This window comes from Eretmochelys imbricata, chromosome 3 (assembly GCF_965152235.1).
Source record: "Eretmochelys imbricata isolate rEreImb1 chromosome 3, rEreImb1.hap1, whole genome shotgun sequence".
NCBI lineage: Eukaryota > Metazoa > Chordata > Testudines > Cheloniidae > Eretmochelys > Eretmochelys imbricata.
In genome coordinates, this window is record NC_135574.1 from 117,484,213 (window position 1) to 117,509,624 (window position 25,412).

Here is a 25,412-nt window from a genome sequence, read left to right on the forward strand (position 1 = left end):
ACTTCAGCCATCGCCTTTCTCATTTCCATCAGAACTGGGAACATACCACTATGGATAAGTGGGTGTTGGAGATCATGTCTCCATCCACTTTACCTCCCTCCACCCACCCTACATCCCACCTTCAGGAATCCCTCTCATGAGCACCTTTTGCAACAGGAAATTGACTCTCTTCTGAATCTGGGTGCTGTAGTACCTCTGTGCAACACAGGAATGGGATTTTATTCCAGGCATCTCCTGATTCCAAAAAAAAGAACAGCAGTTGGAGACCTATTCTAGATCTAAGCTTATTCAATATATTCATAAAGATTCAGACGTTCAAAATGGTAACTCTTGCAGCAATAATTCCATCATTGGACCAAGGGGATTGGTTCTTGGTCCTCGACTTTCAAGATGTTTACTTCCCTGAAGCGATCGACTCCTCCCACAGAAGGTTCTTTTGCCTCACTCTGTGTCAAGAGACTTTCAATACACAGTGCTTCTGTTCAGTCTCTTCTCTGCGCCCAGAGTGTTCTCAGAAGTTCTTTTTATCGTAGCAGCTCATCTTGGCAGACAAGGAACTCTATTTCCCATACCTCAGCAGTTGTGACGCTACACATGCGCTACCTCCTGGGGTGGCTCAGAACTGTTTGTTTGCCAAGCAAACACAGTTAAAGAAAATTATTCTCCATGCCTCCACTAGTTTTTAAAAAAAGACAGCAAACCCTGAGATGCCGCTCTCCTTTGGTGGAGTCCAGACCTTCTGTGTGCATTTATCCCAACTCCCTTGATATCCAAGGTGTTATGCAAGATAAGGAAAACCAAAACAAAGTTATTCTTATAGTTCTGAGGTGGCTGAGACAAACATGCTTTCCTTGCCTCACGCAGCTGGCTCTTTGTCAACCGATCGCTCTCTGGACCATCTGTTCTCTCAGGATGCCAGTCAAATCCATCGCTCCAAACTCAGGGTTTTTTGGCTTAAGGCATGGCTGGTTTGCAGGGTTAGAAACAGTGTATTCTGAGGACATAAAGAGAGTGCTATTACGTAGCAGGAAACAATGTACTTGTGGCAAACGTGCCAAAAAGTTGATGAAATTCAAAGACTGGTGTGACCTAAAACATCTTTCACGTAAGTCCTCTCAGTTATCATTTGTACTAGATTACATTTTAGAGATAAAACTGACAGGGTTATTTTTAAGCTCCATAAAAGTGTATTTGGCAGTTATTACGGCCTTCCATCATATGGTAGAGGGTTTTTTCATCTTTGCTTATCCTACAACAAGGAGGTTTCTCAGAGGACTGGACAGCCTCTTCCCACTAATCAGATGCCCTACGCTGTCATGGAACCTCAACTTGGTACTCAGATGTCAAACGAGGCCTCCCTTTGAAACTATGGACATCTGCTCCTTTCAATACCTGTCTATGAAAACTGCATTTCTAGTAGCCGTTTTGTGTGCTCGAACAGTGAGTGAGGTAGGGGCATACTTCACAGCCTTCTTTAAGACTAAGGCCACGCTTCGACTACGTTCCTGCCAAAGGTATCTCTTTGGACTTCCACATAAATCAGCCTATAAATCTTTTAGTTTTCTTCCCTAAACCACACCAGGATATAGGATATGTGACACTACATACACGCGAGGTCTGGAGGACATTAGCCTTTTACTGAGACAGGACTATGCCCTTTAGGAAATCTCCTAGATTATTTCTCTCCATTGCAGACAGAACTAAGGAATCTCCAGTTTCCAAGTAAAGATTCTCTAGATGGGTATTTGGCTGCATTACCTACTGCTGTCAGTCTCATGATGTTCAGCCTCCCTGTAGAGTACTAACTCACTCCCATGAGATGCCTCTCTACTTTAGTAGGCTTTAAGAATGTTCCTGTCGTGGAAATATGTAGAGCCGTGATTTGAGAGCTTATTCGTATATTTTCTGAACACTACACAGCTCACGAAAGCTCATGCTCAAATAAACTGGTTAGTCTCTAAGGTGCCACAAGTACTCCTTTTCTTTTTGCGAATACAGACTAACACGGCTGTTACTCTGAAACCACTCATACTTCAGCGTCCGATACCACATTTGGGTCTACTGTTTTATCTTCAATCTTAGACTTTTCTCCTAAACCCCACCCCTCTGTAGAGGTTACTGCTCGATAGTCATCTAGAGTGGAGCACCTACAGGGATACTACTTGCAGAAGAAAAGATTACTCACCCTGTGCAGTAACTGTGTGGTTCTTCAACATGTGTTTCCCCTGTGGGTGGTCCACTATCCACCCTCTTCCCCTCTGTTTCAGAGTTCTTTATGGCATTCTCTGCGGTAGAGAAGGAACTGAGTGCAGTTCACCCATGCAGCTCTATATAGTCTCAGTGCAGGGCACAAGGCTGTGGGGGACTCATGAGTAGGCCAAATGGACACTGCTACCTAAAATCTCTGATCTGAGGCACATTGGGTGCAAGCACGTCTAGAGTAGAGCACCCATAGGGGCACATCTTGAAGAACCACAGTACATGCACAGGATTATTAGCCCACTAAATCATTTTCTTTTTTGAAGCACTGTCAAGTTATCGCAAAAAAGAAAAGGAGTACTTGTGGCACCTTCTCATTATCAAGTTATCATTTTTCTACTGAAATATTTAAATACTTTAATTTTTAAATGAAAGGTGATGGGGTTGTAAAACAAAAACCAAAATAGGTTCTCAATTGCTGAAAGACACAGCATTAGAAAAAAAATAATGAAGCCCCTTTTAAATCCTTCCTTCTCCACACAACCTGTCACCTGTTCTTTCCTTTCTCCCTTCCCTCTCTGTCCTTTCCCCACTGTCTTCCTTTCCTACAAGTTATCAAAGCTCTAGTTCCTAAATTAAGTACAATATATAAATATGTATTTTTATACCATTTCTTTAAAGCAGAATAAGAAGGGATACGATGGCATTCTCCCAGTGTGCATTCAAATGTCTTAGATATTCTTGCTGACCTGTAGTGAGGCCTGGGGCCTAAATGTTAATTTTAGGGCTAAATTCTGCATTTAGCTATGTTTGCAGGGTTCTATCAATGTAATTTCGACAGAATTTAGCCCTACAGAATCTTTTGCCGATAATGTTAGATCAGGGATCTCAATCTCAAATCACCACGAGGGCCACATGAGGACTAGCACATGGGGCTGCATCACTGACACCTTTTCATATAAAGATACAAAAGTGCCCCCCCCTTACCCCCTCCCCCCAAAGTGATAAAGTGCTGGCAGCAGGAAGTGCCTGGAGGTAGGCAGAGGAGCGGGGACGCGGCACGCTGTGGGGGAGAGGGGGCAGCGGGTGAGGAGAGCTTGGTGGCTGCAGGAAATAACTTCGGGGGGGCGGGGGGGGGGGCGGACTTGGCGGGCTGCAGCAAATAACTCGGGCTGCGTGTTTGAGACCGCTGTTTTAGATGAAACCAGTTAGTGTGACTTTCAGTTCCTGAGCTGAATTTGCAGGGATAGCAGTTAGAAAAACAATTTTATTTGTAAATGGGACAAATTTGATATGAAAATCAAAACATAATAAACTTTAGTGCTATTTTGCTATTTTTAGTCACCTTTCAGAGGAAAACTGCCTTCATCCCAGCTTTATCTGGCAACTTCTATAATACAGTTTAGTTTTTGATATAAAATTCTATAGGATATTAGAGAAATTAGGTATAATATAAAATTTAAATTTAAGATTTTAGTTAAAACACAAATAATGCCTTACTGTGAATACATTATTTTCCATATTAAATTTATAAAACCCTCAATTTTTTATTTACCTGCAGCTCCTGCAGAAATTCCAGTGTACTACCCCAAAGTGCCAAGTAATTCATCATGCTTGCGACAGCATAAATAGAACCTTGATTATAATTACTGCTTTCAGTTAACAAGAATTTCAATCAAATCATTTTATTCCTTTTTCAGAGTCATTGAATAATGTAAAAGTTGAAGTTTTTGTTTTGTTTTTCTTTCCCATGAAAAAAAGATTCCGGTAGCTCCAGCTGTGCCTGCTGTTAGTTTAGTTCCACCAGCATTTCCTGTCACAATGTCTGTCCCACCTCCTGGCTACAGTTCAATTCCACCACCTCCCTTCTTGCGGGCAAGTTTCAACCCTTCACAACCACCTCCTGGTAAGTTACCATTTTAATTGATTGTATAATAAGGATATCCATGCTAACTGAGTGTCTTAAACCTATGTTATGTGCTAGGACTATTTCTGACTCTAAGATTCAGGGCAGAAGACTTAGTTAAAACTTCACATTTTCAGTCTAGTTTTAAAAATCAAACTCTTTATTTTGTTGTTTCATTTTACAATGTTTCTTCAACTGGAAAATTTGATTGTTAGGTGAAACTTTAATTGTTCCTTTGAGTATTGCTGGTATAAATGACAACTTAAAGAGGTACATCCTCTGTGTTAAAGTTGGAGCCCTCTGGAAAGCAGTAACCATTGCTGATTATCTTCCTACACCGCTAATACTTGCCGGTTTGCAGTGGGACATTCTTCTCCTGATTAGTGCAGATTAGTGAGGTTTCACTGTTCTTGTTACTGAGGTTTTATTAAAGTTGGCCATATTATTAAATTATTTCTGATTGTTCATACAGGTTTTATGCCTCCCCCGGTTCCACCAGTCCCACCACCTGTTGTTCCACCACCTGTTGTTCCACAGGTAGTCCCAACATGTAAGTTGGCTTGTCTCTTTTCCCTAAAAGAATACTAATTTTGTGTTAATGGAAGTCTAGCCATTTGATGTACTAATTCTTACTCAAGGTGGATTGATATAAATCAGCAAGCAGGAAACTTTGATTTAAATAATCAGTATTAATCTTGTTTTGCATTTGTACTTTTTAGTTACTTTGTTAAAGAAAAGTTGATTCTCATTGGTTGATAACCATTAAAACATGTTGATTTGCAACTAAATATAGCCTTTATATTAAATTTGGTTCTTTTTGTTAACCAGGAAGATACACTAGATCAGTACACATTTATTGAAGCAATTACATAGCTTAATTTGCGTTTATTTAGATTCTTAATCTTTACATTTTTTATTATGTTAGAAAATGGTGACTGATGCATTTCTTACTTACTAAATTAATTTTTTATTTGTGGTTTGTGTCATGCTCTATTTGGAAATGCAAATTCAATTAAAAATGTACAAAAACAACATTTCAAAATAATTTTTTTAGTAAATAAAGTCACCTAAAATATGCTGGGTACATAAGAAAAAAAAGTTTATCACAAAATATATCAGAACATGTTTTAAATTTAAAACAAGCTGATTTATTAAACCAAGTATTATCTCTAGTTAGTGAATTGAACTGATTGTTTCTGGTCAACATTGTACTTCAGAATTATAGAACAAGTAGATCTCATCCTCTCACACCTAGTTTTCATTTATAGATTGGAAGAAGAAAACAAGCTTTCCTGCATTTTCAACTCCCAGGTGGTTTCTTAAGTTTGAATGAACTAGTCATTGAATTGAACTAGTGGAATGAACTGAAATGAAGAAAATATTCTCTCTGCATCTGCAGAGGAGGATACTGCCATGAAAAACTGGTGTAGCACTTCAGCAAACTGTGGTTCCAGATGCATAGCCAGTAGTGACTTCCCAAAATTCAGTGGTTCAACTTCCTTTAACCCTCCACAGCAAACATGTACTGTTCAGTATTATTGTTTTAATTTACTATAATGATTTTAATAGAGTATGGTAAGTTTAGGCCTCAACATAGATTGTTATGATTTCAAATGCAATTTTAAATAGATTTTTTGACTTAAATACAGGGTTTTTTAAAATAAACCTAATTTTTAAATTTAAAAATAAAAATCATTGATTTTTATCTACCCTGTTCTTAATTAAGTAATAGTATGCAAATTAGGGTAGATACCGCGTTCTTGGGGGTATTCATATGCTGTTTTCATCAATGTATTGAGAACAAGTTTATAGCGCATAGTTTATAGTGCACTTTATAGTTTATAGTGCATAGTTTAGTTGGTCTAATAATATTCACAAACAGTATATTTAATATTTTCTCAGGAGTCATTGAAAAAAATTATTTGCAAATTGATGTTTAATCGGGAGTTGTATAGACGATCAAATAATATTCATTAAGCAATTTAGTTCTGTATTTTTCTTTCAATCACTGAATTTATTATTTATTATTTTCATTATTCAGTCTTTTCAAGTTGGCTACATTCAATGGTTCGAACATTAAAGCCCGTTGAAACCAGTGTTGTTTGCTTCTGTATTTATTCATAATCCACTACTTAAGAGTGAAGCATTGGGAAGCCTATATTTAAGGATTACAAATGTTTTTTGAAAAACAGTTTATTCCAAAGTGAACAGTATTGTTGTTTTTGATGACCATATTTGATTATATGCTCTAACAATAAAGCATCTGCCAAACTAAATTGGCAAGAAATACTGAGATGTGTTTTTTGTTTTGTGTTTTTTCCCCTACAGCTCTAGTGCAGCCTCCTCTTTCCATTACTCAAGAGACAATGAAAGATGTTCCTTTTGGTAGCCTTGTTTTACCAGTTGGCACTGTTTCTAGCAGTCTAGCCACTCCAACATTATCAGCGGGAAGTGTTTTTAACCCTCTTCCAAGCAACAAACCAGAGTCGGAAGAAAAAGGATCACATCTTGCAGACGTTCAGATTTCTTCCAGTGAAAACAACAGATCTGGTAAGAAATGTCTGTACCCTACATATTTTGCCACATATAAATTGACTTCATAAATACAAGTTTTTAAGTTAACCCATGTGTATTGTGTTAACTCATCCTAATGTAGGACGTTTTAGGTTAAATATGGTCCTGGATTTGGGATTTAATCTGTGACCTAGTGTGCTGATAATGAGCTCTTTTAGCATCTCTTGATCACTGTTTTCCAGTAGGTCACGTCTTCAGTGGACAAGAAATTTCTCTCACACATCTGTGTGCATATAGGCTAGAGAAGTAAAGCTGGGCCAGGGGATGTAGTTAAGAGTATTTAAAATAAATCCTTTAAATTTTACTGAAAGTGGAATGGGACAGGAACTTGTAGTTAAGTTAAGTACATGGTTTTAAGCATTCATTCAAACATGTTCATGTTTTTCTTGTGTATGCTTGGTGAGCATGTAGGTTTTCCTACCCCTTAAAACCTTCTGCTCAATCTTTACTATGTAAAGACATCGGTTTCAGTGATTTAATGCCCAGTCATCACCATTGTGACTAAAAAATCTGCGTTCATAACTCAAAACTATTACAAATATTTAAATAAGTAAATATTCCAACTATGTATATATTAACTGAAATAATGGATTAAAATATTATTTGTATTGTAAACTGTTTAGTGTTATGTTGACTTTCCAGACTACTAAATATTTTTATTGTGTTTCAGTTCAAAATGATGTCTCAAGCAGCTCCGGGCTTGCGGGAGGAGTACAGCCACCCGGTGTCTCAAGCAGCTCTGGACGTGCAGGAGGAGTGCAGCCACCTGGTGTCTCAAGCAGCTCCGGTCGTGCGGGAGGAGTGCAACCACCCGGTGTCTCAAGCAGCTCCGCACTTGCAGGAGGAGTGCAGCCACCCGGTGTCTCAAGCAGCTCCGCGCTTACGGGAGGAGTGCACCCACCTGGTGTCTCAAGCAGCTCCACACTTGCGGGAGGAGTGCAGCCACCTGGTGTGTCAAGCAGCTGTGGACTTTTGGCGGGAGTGCCGCCACCGAACGTCTCAAGCAGCTCTGGACTTATGGCGGGAGTGCCGCCACCGAACGTCTCAAGTAGCTCTGGACTTATGGCGGGAATGCCGCCACCGAACGTCTCAAGCAGCTCTGGACTTTTGGCGGGAATGCCGCCACCGAACGTCTCAAGCAGCTCTGGACTTTTGGCGGGAATGCCGCCACCGAACGTCTCAAGCAGCTCTGGGCTTTTGGCGGGTGTGCCGCCACCCAATGTCTCAAGCAGCTCTGGGCTTCTAATAGTGCCACCACCCAATGTCTCAAGTAGTTCTGGACTTCTGGGGATGCAGCATCCGGTGGGGGTTCAAAACATACCCCATTTAAATATTAGTAGTCAAAGGATGCCTGGAATGCCTCTCTTAGATCTCCGTCCAGGACTAATACCCCAGTCACCTGGACCAAGATTTCCATTAATACAGCCTGGAATGCCACCACAGCGTAATATCCCTCCTCCAACACTCCTTGACCCATCCCTTCATCCACCACCGAGAGGTCCTTTTCCTCCTCCAGGAGATCTTTTTAACCAAACAGAGAGACCTTTTGGAACACCTGGAAGACAAAACGTTGATAGCATTTCTAATCCAGAAAAAAGGTTACCACTTGGAGGTGATAGCATTCAACAGGAAGGAGACCGAGACTATCGCTTTCCACCAGTGGAAAACAGAGAGACTCTTAATAGGCCATCCCCAGTCGATGTCAGGGATTCTATTGGACGGCCACCAGTAGATCCAAGAGAGGGTCTAGGAAGACCTCCAATAGATGGAAGAGAACATTTTGCAAGGCCACATATAGATATGAGAGAGAATTTTGGAAGACCAGGTGTGGATAATATTGGTCGAAGAGAGCATTTTGGTTTCAATTCAGAAAAGCATTGGGGACAGAGAGGAGATTATGATGAAAGAGAACACAATGTTTTTCCTATCTATGGTGGTCCTAAAAGCTTCCATGAAGATAGAGAGAGGTTTCGGCATGTAAATTACAGATTTGAAACTAGAAGTGGTCCCAGCTGGAACAGAGGATTTGAACAAGATGCTCACAGAGATTTTGATGACCGTAGAAGACCCTGGGAAAGACAGAGGGATAGGGATGACAGAGATTTTAATTTTTGCAGAGAAATAAATGGAAACAGATTTGGAAGAGACAGAATGCAGAACAACTGGATCCCTCCTCCACATCCAAGGGTTTTTGAATATTTTGAAGGGGCCACTTCACAGCGCAAAGCTGATAATATACCCCAGGTAAATGGTGAAAATACAGAGACAGAAAGTCAGCCACCAAATGTGCAAGTGCAGAATGATCCAGAACTTTATGAAAAACTAGCATCTTCAAGTGAGATAAACAAAGAGAAGAGTGACACAGAAGCTGATATAGAAAGTGAACCAGTGGTAGAAAGCACAGAAACTGAGGGGACATAATCATCACTCAGTAGGTAAAAGATACCTTTTGTAAAGTTGTCATCTCTCTGTAATAGATAAATGGCTGACTGGACCTTAGCAGTTCACTTTTGTCTGCCAGAATTAAGTTAATCTGATGTTCATGTTCATCTTTCACTTAAATAACTGTACAACTGACTTGTATAGAACATTGTTCTTAATTTGAACATGGTAGGTAAACATTTTTTATTTCTCTGATAAAACACAGACTTGCCCCCAGTTGCTTTTAATGTCACAATTATAAATAACAGCTTGTCAAACAAAGACTTCCTATGGAAGAAAATGGAATTTTTTTAGATACTACCATTAGGTTGGCTGTGGAAATTGTTATACTTGAAAGCAGGTGCTGGTGTATCTTGTCCATGTTTTTAGGCTGCTGCAGAATTTTAAACATAGACAAAGCTGTGATATTTTATGTTCCTGAAATTTGGCAAAAAAAGAAAAAAAAAGAGAGAGAGAGAGAAAGAAAGGAAAAAGAAATAGCCCTGGTCATTTAAGGAGCATAATACAGAGATTAAAAGTGATTTTGTAAAATCCGCACTATAGTCTCTGTTTCCTCTAAAGTAAGTGTCTGTGATTTGTTCCTCGTACTGCAGTGGGTTAAAAAAAAAAAAGTACATTTTAATGTTGGGTGCATTTTGTTTTTAGATGCCAATAAAGCATATTTGTTTGATAACAGTGTTCTAGGTATTGTATTTTTTTTTTTTTTTTTTAAAAACCTACAAGCTATGAAAACCTGGATCAGCTATGGTATATGCTTTAGCTACTTGTTGCAAAAGGTTTATATTACTCTTGTAAGACCAATGCAACAATTATATGTGCTAGAAAGAAGCATATGCTTTTATATTGAAAATCATGCAGTCACATTAGTTTATGTATATAACATGTATGTAAATATTTGTGTAAACTGTAAGTAGATATCGCTATTTCTGTGTGTGCGCACAGAACAATGAAGACAGGTTAATAAAACTGAAATGAAATTAGGGTATAAAAATAAGTCTTTCACCTTCTTGAGGTAGCAAGATATTTAGAGGTGTTAATTTGATTAAATAAATCAAATTTACATTTATTTGCTCACTCATAGTTAGGTACTGTTCTTACTACTTTTAGAAGGTGGAATGGACATGATATACTGTAAAGATATACAGTAGGATTTTAGCTTACTTTTTAAAAAATGTAGATATGCATGAAGCCAAAATTGAAGCAAATGTTTACCTTATCTTATTTTGTAATATATTTGGTGTTCTGGATAGATAGTGGTAGTATTAAAGTACTTTGTGGTTATTTGTTTGCAGTGAATCTCTGAAGTCCAGAATTGTTGCATGAAAAGTATAAAGCTGTTGTTGGTTTTTCTTTAAAAAAAAAAAAAAAAAAATCTACGTGTGAATAGAAATGAAGTGGGGGCTTTGTGCTTTGGAGGCTTAATACTGAAATAGAACTTCTGAGTAAAATGTTGAGATGAATTGGCCTCCTAAGTAATACAGTAGGATTACTCTCTTTTGTTTCACCTGTTTTGCTTCTTGCGTTTTTTTTTTTGTTTGTTTTTTTTAACCAGAGGTGGAAGATTTGGTGATATAGTAATGGAAGATTTTCAGCTTGTCCCACTTGCAGTGCAGTTATTCCTCTCCCCTTCCAAAAAATCTGTTGTTAAAATTCACTGAGTCCAAAAGCATCCTCTGATTAAGTTTTGAGAGAGAATTTTCTCTCTCAGTAAGTTCTGAGAGTCGATAATGATATTTCTGTAGAATGGAAAATATTTAATTCAGGGAAATCTGAGTTGAACTTTACTATTAAAGAATACTAATTTATCGGTAGTTTGTATTGTGTTAAAAAAATTTTCCCAAGGATATGAAGTGTGAGGATGTCACTTGGGAGTTCGGCTGTAGTGCATAAGGATACATCTGGACTTACAGAGAAGTTATATGTGATCCTTTTTTGTGGTGACCTGGTTCTGTTTCTTAATTATTAGGATTTTTTATTTTAAAAGCCCCCAAAATTGCTTTCATAAATGAAAATACTGCTTTTAAAAGCTTTGATATGAATCATTTTGCACCTACAGTGCAAGTAGTAATAATATTTAGTACTAGGAAGCAGTGAGATTCAGGTGCATTAAATAAGCAATAACATGTAACAGGACCATGCTGATATACTGGATTCCAGACAGGTTTTACAACGTTTAGGGCAAAAATAGTTTCAAATGCAGACTGTGCAGGTCAAGGAACTTGATCAGTGTTGTGCCTATCAGCCTGCCAATAATTTGCTAATCAGGCATGCATGACTTAAGATGACTGAACATAAAATAGCCGTATAGTATTTTTTTAAGTTACTCCTTTCTTTCAGTTTGATAGCGTTTTGACATTTTTAAGTTAATAGTTGTACATGAAAAAGCTTATTCTCATTGATTTTCCAAATGTTCATAACAAAATGCAAATATTTCCAGTATCTTTGCTTTCACCATTGTGTTTTACACAATGAAACAAAAAACAAGATAGAAAAGTTAATCTTCCTTGTTTTTTCTTAAATTGAGATTTGCAGTATGTTTATTGTTTGCAATAGGATGGTGCAGGAAAATCATCACATGGTGAGAGAGATTAAATAATTCAGTTGGCAATGCTGTAAACCAGATCACATTGCCATTTCCTTGTGCATGTTTGTTGGGTCAGGCAAAACATTTTGACACTCTGCAATGTATATTCATTAGATGAAGAGCACTGTGTTAATATTTTAATCTGTTATGTAAATGTCTTTTAAATTTTAATAAATTGGCTACTGTATTTAGTGTAGTTGTACACTGTACTATTAGTTTCCAACAGCTATTCAATTCTTGTGTAGAATAAAACTTTATTGTACAGAAAAGTAGTCTTTAGCTGCATCATGTTTCCAGTTAGAACTTTTTTTTCAGACCTTCTAATTTTAGTAGTCCCTAAGCATAGAAAAATAGCCCCAGGAGGAAAGCATTCAGAAACAGGGAAAGGGTCTGAATCCCATATTTATTAGCAATTAAAGATAGCGAGTTGTAGCTGTTTAATCTTGTCCCTGAAAAATTTTGTCTTTGAACGTTCTCAAGAAAAAGGTTATCCTCTTACAAGAAGAGAATATTCTACCCTTCTGAGCTGTTTTTGACAGTGAAGATATTTGCCACATTCCAACAATTAAAGAACCTGACGCATGAGTCTGTTTACATTTTTATTTGCATAAATAACACAGAAATATGCATGTTTTATAGTTTGAAAGAAGTCAGACAATTTTAATGAACAGGAAAGATTAAAATTTACATATACACATTTAGTTGAAAACTACTCATATCAGTTCAGACATGCAAAATGTTACCTTTTTGGACATTCTGTGTCACTCCATCCTGCATTGTGATCTGTGTGAGTAGACTGCTGTGACCATGTCATTCACAGTGTAGGATCGTGGCCTTTATTTGTTATGGTGAGGTCATGTCTATATTGAGACTATTTTTTGCAAGCCTTAACATGCAGTTACATTAAGCTTTTATCTGTGCTGTGGGACATTATTAGACAAATTAAATGTATAAGACCAGATTCTGATATCCTTCAGTAAATCTGCAAAAAAAACCTATTATTCAAATGGTTCTGTTCGTGAAGTCAGGTACTATTTGGTATGAGTATTGGTCCCATAATTTAGTCTATAATGCATAGGGTGGGCATCCCATGTAAGTATCTTTAAAAGATTTTGAGATAGCCTGTAGAGGAAATTCACAACATAATGCTTCTGATAGACGTCGCAGTAAGTTGATCTATCCCCTTAGATGATCAAATTTGAAAGTATACGGAGGTTCCAAATGTCTGTGAAGATTTTAATTCATTTTCTGGATTCTAATTCCACTGGGCCTCATGTATTTCACTCACTTCATCTTTAGAGCTGCAAAAATTAGATGCTAAATTTCCTACATTCACATTTCGATTAACATATTTAGAAATAACAAATAGTGATAGTAACCTTTTTTCCTTGCTATAATAATTAAAGCTAGAAATGAATGTATTTCATTTAGTAAACCTGATCAGTTTTTAAAATGAGGCAGTGTGTATCTTTTGATTTTTTTTTAATGTAGATAATAATGAGGAAGGATTTTTGCTTTCCTGGTTAAAATTGTCATAGTTGATTTTTTTAGTTGTACATCAATTGCTTTTTTCAAACACATACAAGGAGTTCTCTGGACGTATGCAAATAGGAATATACCAAAATGTAATCTACTTCTTGCATGCTGATTATTTTCAGACTTGTGTTAAGTATACCATTATTGAAGAGTGACACACCTTGCCTTTATGACCTTTCTGTTTTTAAATCCGTCTCTTGATGATTCAATACCTGTGACATATCCTGTTTTAAATTTTTTGCTTTGCTTTAAAATATGAAAATGTTTAACCAAACAGGAGTGTCAACAGCATCTTTCTGTTTAGTATTCTATAACTACATTCTGTTCCATCTCCAGTAGAATAATAGAAGCCTGTTACTGGGAACTGAATGGTGGCTGAGAAAATACCTGATTGACAGAATTGTCTTAATCATAACCATTTGCTCCTCTATCTAAAGGGAAAAAGGAAGTTTGATCCAGACGGTGTTCATTTTTTGTAGGTTTAGCTATATGCTGTACAAATTATGCAGTGCTTTTGACACTTGATAACAAATTTTTTTGTTATTCATTTTAAAGTTTAGCCATGAAGTTTTACAGTGAAGAAAATGTCCAGTAGAGCTTCTAAAAAGTTGAAGAAAACTCATAACATCTTTTTAAACAACTGACCTCCAATAAAAGAGAATCTGCTTTGAATTGGGTTTTTAGGTGATGATGGGCAGGCTTGTTCAGATTTTTTAAAGCAGTTATTTTGAGGTCAGTAGACTATAAAATTTGATTTGCCTTAAAATTGTACCCTTTTGTACTCCACCTGCGTAAGTGGGCCTGGTGAAGAAAAGTTACTAAGCTGAAAAATCGCACTCTTACCATCTTTTAGAGGCAATAGTGTCAAAGATTAGAAGGGGGGAGGTTTGATATATGCACTAATTAAACAGATATTAATTTGTTACGCAACTTAAGGTTTCTTCAGTTTGCTTTAAAGTAGTTAAAATACATACTTTACTGATATAATTGACATTATAAAAATCTTCATTGGTTTGCTAACTTTCATGATTTACAGAATAAATTTTAAAAATTGGGGGATTAATTTAACTTTCCAACTTTTTTCTCATTATACTATCAGATAAAATCATATTTGTGTACTTAGTTATATAGGAAGAAATTTGTAGATAATCTCAAACACTTCTTTTGTACTTGTTCTGTCAATATTGCTTTTTTCTTCTATACTTATTTTTTCCTGTACCTATGTCTACAGCATAACACATATAATGAGGGTTAACACTACTGTATATCTAATGTTTTACCAATTTTTCCACATGCTGCTACTCAGAGGAATTTAACCTCTTTATGAAACTAGAGCAAGTCATACAGGTGCAAGACTGCCTAATCTGGGTGCAGCACATCTGCATTGGGGTTGCAACAGTGTAGTTATATTGATATAGCTACACCAGTGCAAAAATTTCTAATATGGACAAGTCCTTAACTGGTGAAGGAGTGTCAGCAAAAACAGATTTATTAATTCAGGCCTGGATTAGTAAAACATGGAAGCAGCAGACTTTGTGTCTGAGTATAGTTTCCCAGTTGAAAGTGAGATTTTGGTTTATAATATGATCTAGAAAATTGAGAACTGAGCCCAGCTATCATATTGAACACAATGTTAAAAATACCTATCAGATAAGTAAATGATTCCAAAATACTTACCGGTAATCATTTTTTTCACTGCTCCCCTTCCTTCCAATCAAAGTAACCCTACCATGACTCTCAAAATTGATCAAAGTACTGTATTTTATCACACATGTTAGTCTAGTTATGCTATTATTGAGGTAATTAGGGCTTTAGTGCTTTGCTGAATGAGTGCCTTAGTTACCTTCCTTTAAAGGCATATAAAGTATATAGTTTAAGTTAGCAGTATGGTCAAATGAACACATTACTAGCTCTGGGAATTGGGAGGGAGGAATCTTGTGACCTGCATAGTACTTTTTAAAAAAAATGATTAGCTGTTGGGCATTGGTCCAGTGACTGAATTTTTCTCTTGGAATATACAAGGGGCTTTATTATAACTATTCCATTACTACAAAAATATATTAAAAGTTTTACTAGGGATACCGAATCTTTTATTGCTTGTTAATGTTTCAAGTAGTTGGAAATATAAGGCTAACCATAAACCATACCCTGAAACTCATGGGATTACTCCTTACTCATGGGATTACTGTTGTAAGAATTGCAGTATTGGGCCCTTTATTGATAGCTATCAAAAGAATCAGTTCCCACAAATTACTTAGCACATCTTGGAATCTGCAGTGTCCTCATATAATCCTGTTATATCTGCTGCCATAATTTATTCCTTTCAAGTATTGCAGAAATGCTAGTTTTCGTCATTTAAATTATAAATTTCCATTATCGGGTCTTATAACTTAAACTAAGCATTAATTTTCAGGGTCTCAGGAAAGAGTTTTCATGCTCATTGAGATACTGTTTTTCCGTCTTATAATGCGTGAATTAGTTTAAGATTTTGTATTCCTATATTTAAAAAAAAAAGTTTTTACTTGAAAACTTAAGGATGTAAGGTTTCTAACAGTGGAAATTAAACTAACTCAAAAGACTATTGAAAGTTAGTGAGCCGTAGGCTCCGAAAGGCCTGCCACTTTTGAAACTGGGATTAGGCTTCTAAACCACTTAGGTTTTTGGGAAATTTTACCACATGCTGTGTTCCACATACTAACTCAACTTTTTTTTTTTTTTGCATGTTAAGTAGATTTCTACTTTTGCTTCTGATTTTTAGTATTTATTAAAGGACCAGGAAGATGGTGTATTCTCAGATGTCTTTGTTGATAAATTTTGACACATTTTAAAAATGAATATTTGACCACATCAGCTGGTGGGTTCTTGTTTGACCCTCTAGAAGCTGTTCCTGAACAGTCATTGATCAATTCAGTTACTTTGTTTTTATTAAATATATGCTCAGTAAATTCAAAACAGCCCCATATTAGTTTATTGTTAAGGGTGAGATTTCAATTGCACAAAATTTTATGAAATTCAGAGTTAAGTTACTGATGCATCCTAAATTCTGCTATTATAATTTGCAATTCTGCTCCATTACATTGTATGCATAACAACTGAGACCTTTATTACATGACCACAAAATATTTTATGAAGTAATGCAAAAAGAGATACAGATTACATATGAGGCTTTCTTCAGATAAAATATTTTTTAAAATGCACTATTCAGTTTATTTATATGGTCATTTATATATGAACAGTGGGGCAGAGTTAAAGATGTGGAAACTAACTTCTGGGGCAAATAAAATCTTGACCTATTACTTTAATGTATTTATTGTATTTTTTGTGTTTAAAGAAAAATTAAAACAGCTGTTTTGACAAAATACTTACTGAAATACATTTTTTCAGTGTCCAGTTTTCAAATGTCTGAACAGATTTGTCTGAAACATTTTTTGAAAACGAATTGCTATGCTGAAAACAAATTTCAGATCAAAACGTAATTCTTTACGTCAGCAGTGTGCCCTTGTTGCCAAGAAGGCCAATGGCATTTTGGGATGTATAAGTAGGGGCATAGCGAGCAGATCGAGGGACGTGATCGTTCCCCTCTATTCGACATGGGTGAGGCCTCATCTGGAGTACTGTGTCCAGTTTTGGGCCCCACACTACAAGAAGGATGTGGATAAATTGGAGAGAGTCCAGCGAAGGGCAACAAAAACGAAAGCTCATGCTCAAATAAATTGGTTAGTCTCTAAGGTGCCACAAGTACTCCTTTTCTTTTTGCGAATACAGACTAACACGGCTGTTACTCTGAAAAATGATTAGGAGTCTAGAACACATGACTTATGAGGAGAGGCTGAGGGAGCTGGGATTGTTTAGCCTGCAGAAGAGAAGAATGAGGGGGGATTTGATAGCTGCTTTCAACTACCTGAAAGGGGGTTCCAAAGAGGATGGCTCTAGGCTGTTCTCAATGGTAGCAGATGACAGAACGAGGAGTAATGGTCTCAAGTTGCAGTGGGGGAGGTTTAGATTGGATATTAGGAAAAACTTTTTCACTAAGAGGGTGGTGAAACACTGGAATGCGTTACCTAGGGAGGTGGTAGAATCTCCTTCCTTAGAGGTTTTTAAGGTCAGGCTTGACAAAGCCCTGGCTGGGATGATTTAACTGGGAATTGGTCCTGCTTCAAGCAGGGGGTTGGACTAGATGACCTTCTGGGGTCCCTTCCAACCCTGATATTCTATGATTCTATGATTCTTTGGTTAAGTTATAAATTTCTGAGAATAAGTATTTAAGCTACAATGCCATCTCATCTATTTCTGCAACAAAAATTGAAATAATACACTCATTTTGGCAAGAATAAATAACTTTTAATGCCTGATACATGGATACACTGCAGAACTCAGAAAAGTCCCAAGTAAGGAAGTGAAGAGGAAAACCTTGTTTGTGATAAATCTGTTGAACTGAAGAATGTGTGCAGAAATTTTTTTTCTCTCTTACTCAGTCCCCAGATCAGTCTCAGGATTCTAATCCAAGTACTGACCAGAGGATAGTCTGATCTGTTACCTTTATTCATTTATTATATCAGTAGCTTCAGATTTCTATAAACCACTGTCCAGATAACAAGTTGGGAGTGTTTTTGCTCAGAGAGAAAAATTTAAGAGGTGGACAATTGGTTTTTATTAAATCACATAAACTACAGTCTGAATTTTAATTGCTGTGTTAAGTACACCTAATACAGAGACAACTCCACTGAATTTTTGGTGCCTTAGCATTTAAATTGTATGATACTTTACACATAGCTTCTAAGTTTAGCAAGCTCTAGCAATAGTATAGCTTACTGTTTTCTGTTCTGCAGAAATTTAACTGCCTTCACAAAATTTAACTTCTTTTCATTGGCCTTACATTTCTAGAGAATTACAGTGCTGTTTTATTAGCTTTAATTTAAGAACACTGTGTGAAATCCTTTTAAGTCAATGGGAGTTTTGCCCTTGACTTTAGTGGGGCCGGAGTTTCACCCAATTTGTTTTCTGTGACTCAGTTTCTTCTCCAAGACTTGCAGAAATACTGTTGATGGAGAATTAGTTCTATTTTCATTGAGTGACTTCTGCCTCTTTTTATGCAAAGGAGGCAATCAAAAAAAAATTTCCCCAGATACTTTCATGATGTTATGTGCAGCCAATCCTGCCTTTTAGGGACTATATCAAGATTGATAGTAGGCCAAAGCAGTCCAGTTTTACCAAGAATGTCTGGAAAAATTACCAGTATAAGATTTCTTCATCCAGTTGTACTTTTGCAGAGCCACACAGAAAGATCCCATAGCTGGACTTCTACTTCTCCTGAAATTTTGGAAGGTCATGCTCAAGCCCTACCATGCCTACAGAGCACATTTCTGCAGGAGCAACCCTGAAACTTCCAGTTCTCAGTTCTTTCTTCAGGGTACTAGATGTAAATTCTATTTTCTCCTGTGGCTTGCTGATATACTGGTTAATCTCTATCTCCAAAACAGTTGTTGTGTATTTAAACAGCCTTTTTTTCTGATGTGGCTCACCGCTGAAATTAGTGAATGACCCCTCCCCACACAGGATTTTAGAATGCCTGCCCATTTCCTTTTGTCATTTTCCTTGTCCCTCCTCTCCCTATGAAAAGTTAGCAACAACCTTGAATGAACTAAAATAAAAGATGTAAATTTGTGATCTATAAAGTTTTCCTTGTCCAAAAAATAATCTTTCATCTTCATAGTTTGATTCCAATTTTAAGAGTATAACTACACTGGCACTCTTCCAATCCCCTAGCATGTTGGGCATCCTGTACTCGTGGCTGTTCTCTGCTTCTCACAGTCTCCTCTGCAGCCATGCAAAGCCAAGCATAAATTACAGCATCCTGTAGGTGCCCCAACTTCCAGTTGAGGCTGGTCACAGAATGTGGGGAAGGCACAGGTGCCATGTTTCCCTCCTTCATCCTCACATTCCTTTCCTTGGTAACAGATAACCAGCCCTTCTTATTCCAAGCCAGAAACATATATTAAAGATCTTTTCGGGCTGACAAAGTTGACTTCAAGTTTGAAGTGCTCAGCACCTCTGAAAATCAGACCACTTATTTAGAAGTCTATAGGTTAAGCTGTCTTTAGGTTTGGCACTCACGGCTTAAAGTTTTGTCCTAAATCTTTATTTCTTGTGATTGAAATACTTAGCACTGATACACACATTTTAAAACTGAAGTTTAAAATATCAGCTTCTCATTGTTTTAGGAATAAACAAATGTTGAAGACTATTGCAAGAAAGCAGTTAAAAAGGTGAAATAAGCCAAATATTGCTCTTAAAGTCTGATGTAAATCTGCAGTAACTACTGAAGTCAGTGGAATTGCTGCAGATTTACACCACTATAACTGAGAAGAATTTGGCCAAAAACTTTTACTGCTCATTTTAATAAGTACAGTTTGTACTAGGAATAGGTTTCTCTACAAGGAATGTAATAGGTTGTTGATACGCACAAAATTTTCTATTTTTTGGTGGCTGGGCCCATTGGCTTTTTATGCAGCTAAACAAAATTGGCAAGTGGTCTAAGTCCAGTCTGTTCCCTCCTCTCCCTTTTTCCCCTTCCAACAAGTACAAGTCTACTTTGCCACCAGTAGAAGCTGGGGACTTTTCCCACACAGCACGTCTAACCCCAGAGGAGACTTCAAAGAACTGCTCCTGAGTAAATATATCTATCACCTTATTACAATAGTCTGCCCCTTCACTTTTTATCCATTTTCTTAAATAATCCCCTTATTTTATTAACATGTTCCCTATGACTCATTCTATCAAGTTTTGAGATTTCTAAATTTGAGGCAATATGCCTCTGGAGTAATTTGAAACCTTTTTAACGTAGATGTCTTAAACTGAACATGTGACATAATCTCTCTTACATCCGTTTAATTAAACCCTGCAAAGCTTTACCAGTCGGTTTGGGGAGTAAGACTAACATTCTGTGTTTTTAAGGGATTCTGCGTACATGGCAAATCCTTTGAAAGGTGTTCAAATATTATTCAATGCAGTCGGTCTCTCTATGTCAGGCACAGCTTGTCTCAGTTGTGTGATCCCTGGTAAGCATTACCTGTGGTCGCAGGGATCAGTTTCTGTAAGTCCAGTATTCTCAGGGCGTGCTGCCTCTCCTCTTTTTCTTGCCTCTCCTTCTCGGGCTTCTGTTTCTCGGTCTTTGTTCTTTTTGTTGTCTGGCTCCACTGCTCTTTGGGCCACTTCTAGTGTTGCTTTTCTGCCTCTAGTTTTTGCTCTGCCTGTTTGCAACTCACTTTCCTAGGCCTCCTACTCCTTTTCACTATTTCCTGTCTATTGGCCTTCTCTACTAGCTCCAGCTTTTGGATCCCAAACATGATCAGTTCAAGCTTTATGGCTGCCTCACTGGGATTGGTGCCCAGCTGGCTTCCTGCGTCTGGACCTCCGTCCGTCTCAGGCCCTGTAGTTGTATCATTTTTGATCTCCCTGCTGTTTCTCGAGATCGATAACTAGAGATCTCTTCCAATCCACATTTCTCCTTCCAGCATTCAAGCCACAATCTGAACACAGTCTTTCCAAATACTGTCTGTTAAGTTTAGCATATGTCTCTGGTTTACTCATGCTGGCCTACTTTTGTTCTGATTCCCTTACCAAAATAAACAAATGGAAAACAACAAACTGTAAACCTTTTCTTTTATTTCCATCTCTTCGTATCTCTATTATCTGGTATGGATGTGCCTGGAACGTGATCCTTAATTAACCAGAAAACTGGGTAAAGATGCTGTTCCCTATGCCACAGTGATGCTTTCCTGGGTAGCCAGGGTTGTGAGCCATCTTACTACCACCAGCTCTTAGCCCAAGGGAGCCTTCTCTGTGCCTGCCAGGCATCATCTCCCTGACGACCCCAGCCACAGGCAGCACAAGTACTGTCTTCTGAGCCTATGCAGGCTCTGTTGTGACTTATGCAAGTTAGCTATAGGCAAACTCCAGCCCCCAAGCCTTCTGAGCATCTCCTTGGAGGGTCCACCTTTATTTCTCTGGTCACTCACAGTATTCAGAGATTTGCTAATCCCAAAGGAATAGTACATTCCAGTCTATCAATTTCACCTCAGGACACAGCTCAAATAAACACACAGCCCTGGCAAGTACGATTAATGGAAACAAAGGATTACATATTTTAAAAAATCATGCATTCTAGAGCTTACACATACTATCAAGATGCCCTCTTGTCTAATACGGTACTGCTTACCTAAAGTCGTCCTCACTGCGCTTTTCAATCAGGATGACTGAGACCTTCCTTTCCTGAGAACATGCCTGCAGGCAGCCTGTCTCTCTAGATAAAGTGCCAGTGTCTCTTTCTGCACCTCTAGATATCTTAGACTAGTCCTTTGTTTTTTACCTGTAAACATGTTCCTTCCCCTGCTTTCAGCTGTTCCTGTTAATTTCTTCTCTTGAAGTTCCAGCAAACTCTTCATTAGCATTTGACTCAGAATGCAAATACACTTCCATCGTTTCAGAGTAGCAGCCGTATTAGTCTGTATCCACAAAAAGAAAAGGAGTACTTGTGGCACCTTAGAGACTAACAAATATATTTGAGCATAAGCTTTCGTGAAATACAGCTCACTTCATCGGATGTATCTGATGAAGTGAGCTGTAGCTCCTGAAAGCTTATGCTCAGATAAATTTGTTAGTCTCTAAGATAATACACAAAGACACACAAAGTGGGTGAGGTAATGTCTTTTATTGAACCAACTTCTGTTGGTGAAAAAGACAAGCTTTTGAGCTATGCGGGACCTGAAGAAGAGCTCTGTGTAGCTCTAAAGCTCTCTCACCAACAGAATTTGGTCCAATAAAAGATATTACCTCACCTACCTTGTCTTTCTAATATCCTGGGACCAACATGGCTACAATAACACTGCAAACAATACATAATAGTCAGCTAGGGAGATAAGTGTCTCCCACATTCTCTCTGATGGAACCTATTATATGTCATGCTACCTCAGGGGACCTGCTATTAATTATTAGTTCCTAAGAACATAATTTCCAATATATGTGTACACTTATCTCCTTACATTTTATCTGCCCTTACATTTTGCAAAGATGATGTTGACCAGTGTGACACAGGCTTTCACTAGAAACCTAACATGACATTTTTTGGTAACCCTAAGTCTAGTATTTACATACTAGTTTTTCTTGTAATCCTAATGCATCCTTGTGTCCTTTGCCAGTTGGCATCAAGAGGTCCTTGGATGTCACTATTTCACAAAAGTGAAATTCATCCTTTACTCCCACAGAATTGTACTCTAACTTCTGAGCTTTTGTTTAAAAAAAATTCTTTCTAGCCTTCATGGTTGCAAAGACAACCTCAAAAACCTGGGCCTAGTGTAACCAATATAGTGCTGTCCACCAGAGTTGGAAGACCACCTGAAACAACAGCTATGCAAGGTGTGAACTGTCGCATTTATCTATCTCATTGGCATGTTAAGGTTGGAATGTAAAGACAAGAGTTTATATGTCCACATTAGCTGATGTTTATCCTTCAGTCTCACACTGTTTCCCCACATGCCAAAATTTCAGTCATCCCCTAACAAGAGGCCAACCCCATTGGCTTTCCTTACACAGATAATTTCTATGATATAAATAGTTCTATGATGCATCAGTCTGGGATGTATTATCAGGGGTGTTGTCAGCAAGACGCAAGAAATAATTATTCCACCTTATTCAGCACTGATAAATGCCTCACCTGGCGTACTGTGAGCAGTTCTAAATGCCACACTTTGGGAAAGATGTGATTAAATTGGAGGAAGTCCAGAGCAGAGCAACAAAAATTATTAAAGATCTAGAAACATGACCTACGAGGAAAGATTGAAAGAAACTGGGCTTGTTTAGTCTGGAGAAGACTGAGAGGAAAACATGGTAACAGTCTTCAAGTACGTATAAAAGGTTGTTATAAAGAAGAAAGGATAAATTGTTTTCCTTACACACTGAGGACAGGACAAGAAACAATGGGATTAAATTGCAGCAAAGGAGATTTAGGTTGGATATTAGGAAAAATGTCAACTGTAGGGGTAGTTAAGTGCTGGAACAATTACCAAGGAAGCTGTGGAATCTCTGTCACTGGAGATTTTTAAGAACAGGTTAGACAAACACCTGTCAGGGATGGTCTAGATAATACTTAGTCCTGCCTAAGTGCAGGGGACTGGACTATATGACCTGTTAAGGTCCCTTACTGCTCTACATTCCTATGATTATTCACACCAAAATCTTCAGCACACTGAAAACTAAAAATGTGGGGATAGCATAAAAATTGAATTCAATATCAAAATAAATCATACAAGAGTTAGTATACTAATTAATATTTACTTTAATGTATAATTAAAAACCTCAATTTACATTTTTTCTGTAGCTGCCACAGCTTTTCCATTAGCGTGCTGCAAAAGCTGGAGGCTTTGCCACACAATTTAGGAATAGGTTGCCACAGAGTACACAGCACAGAGTGAAAGTACTGCTTAAAATATATTTGAAGTCACTCTGCTTGGGCATTCTGGGCTGAAGTTACTTACCCAGTAGAGCAGCATATAGAATATTACATGACCTGGATGTAATACTTCATTGTTGTTCTATGTACAGCTTGTTAATTATAAATGCAAATAATATGTACTAAAAATAGGAAAAAAGACTTGAGGTTCCAATTTCATCACAGTTTAGCATTTAAAAAAAAAAGTTTGATATACCATTCTTAATAGTGCAGGAGTCCCTGATTTTATAACCAGCTTCATTGTGCTTTTTTTTAAGTCTTCCCCCCGGCCCTCCCGAATGTTTAAATCAGACCAAGAATAGACATTAGACTATCATCCCACAGGGTGAAAATGTGTACAAGTATGACCTGAAGATCTTAAGAGCAGATTTTAGAATCCAAACTGTCCATAGAAATAGAAAAGTGCTATATAATGCACCATTAATTGCCTTTTATATTGTCATGAAATATTCTTTCCTATTAATGGAAATAGTATTTGTATTTTATATCACAATTGCAAGTGAAGAGCAGATCAAAGTTAAGTGAAAATCATGGAACAAAGTTGAGGACCCAAGAGGTATTAAGGATAAATATAATCATTGTAAAATTTTTAAATTGAGATGTCTGCTGTTCTGACCCTTAATTAGTTTCCTTTGTACAGAAACGCTGTGCTTCATAAAAGATGAGTTTCTTCTCTCCCCTCTGAAAACCTTATGCTAGCTAAAAGCCCCTTCCCCTGGCAAGGTAATAGACCTTCATAGATGAGAATTTTTTTTTTTTTTTTTTTAAATTCCTCAGAGCTCCAACTTTAGTTTTAGTGTTGGCATAGCTTTAAATTATCTGACGTCTTCAAGTCCTAGAGATTGTAAATGGACTCTTTTGGTCTTTTATTTTCAATACAGGAAATCAAAATGAGGAATAAATGAAAAAAACTTAATGCAGCATGACTGAGAGACTCCATTATCGTCCAGTCTGTAAAGAGATTGTTGTCAGATCTGGGAAGATGTCAAGAATTTTTTTTATCCTTAAGTCTACACTTATATTTGAAATTCTGGGCAACATAAAAAATATACAATTTATTATTTCAGTAAAAGTGGAACTTCAGCTCTCGAAGGAGTAACAGCCTCAAATAATTTAATTGCTGGGGGGTTAAAGAATCCATCTTCTGGTTAAAGCTTAGAACTGGAGTCAGACATGAGTACTGTTACTGGCAATGCCACAGCATTCCCGTGTGCTCTGACGCATGTCACTTAGGGGCCAACTTTCAAAGGTGATCTCTAATTTTGGTAATCTCCATTTTTGGGTGCCCAAATTTAGACACATATGGCCTTATCAGCATAGGAGTTGTAGGTGGCCAGTGCCTCTAAAAGTCAGGCCTGGGTATTCCAAAGTTGGGCACCCAAAAACAGAAGCATTCAGTTGGAGATCACTTTTGAAAATTGGGTCCAAATCTCTCAAGATCAGTTTCCCTATCTGTAAAAGAGGGATTACCTTCTTCAGAGGGGTCTTGCTAGGCATTAGTGTTTGTGTTTTGAGATCCTTCGCTGGAAAGAGCTATAGAAATGCTAAGAATTACCACACACATTTGTATCAGTTTGTTTACTTAATTGGTCTTTAAAATGCATTTATAAATGTTGCTCAAAAATTGCATTAAGGGGTTCCATGTTTGTTGAGCCTTACTGAGC

At 37.5% G+C, this 25,412-nt stretch overlaps 1 protein-coding gene across 6 annotated transcripts in view; it reads left to right on the forward strand.

Annotated features, from left to right (window-relative positions):
• The window catches only part of SCAF8 (SR-related CTD associated factor 8), a 137,686-nt gene that overhangs the window by 75,743 nt on the left and 36,531 nt on the right, over window positions 1-25,412 (forward strand). For 3 of the 6 annotated variants that reach the window (XR_013345662.1, XM_077813230.1, XM_077813229.1), the window contains exons 17-20: window positions 3,961-4,105; window positions 4,578-4,655; window positions 6,434-6,655; window positions 7,350-9,114. Coding sequence is in view for 5 of the 6 variants with exons in the window: in XM_077813230.1 (XP_077669356.1) it covers window positions 3,961-4,105; window positions 4,578-4,655; window positions 6,434-6,655; window positions 7,350-9,100 (2,196 nt within the window). In the remaining variant the exon portion in view is untranslated. Of the gene's footprint in view, window positions 1-3,960; window positions 4,106-4,577; window positions 4,656-6,433; window positions 6,656-7,349; window positions 16,536-25,412 lie in introns of those variants that run through there. The other 3 variants (XM_077813226.1, XM_077813231.1, XM_077813232.1) reach the window with 1 other exon arrangement.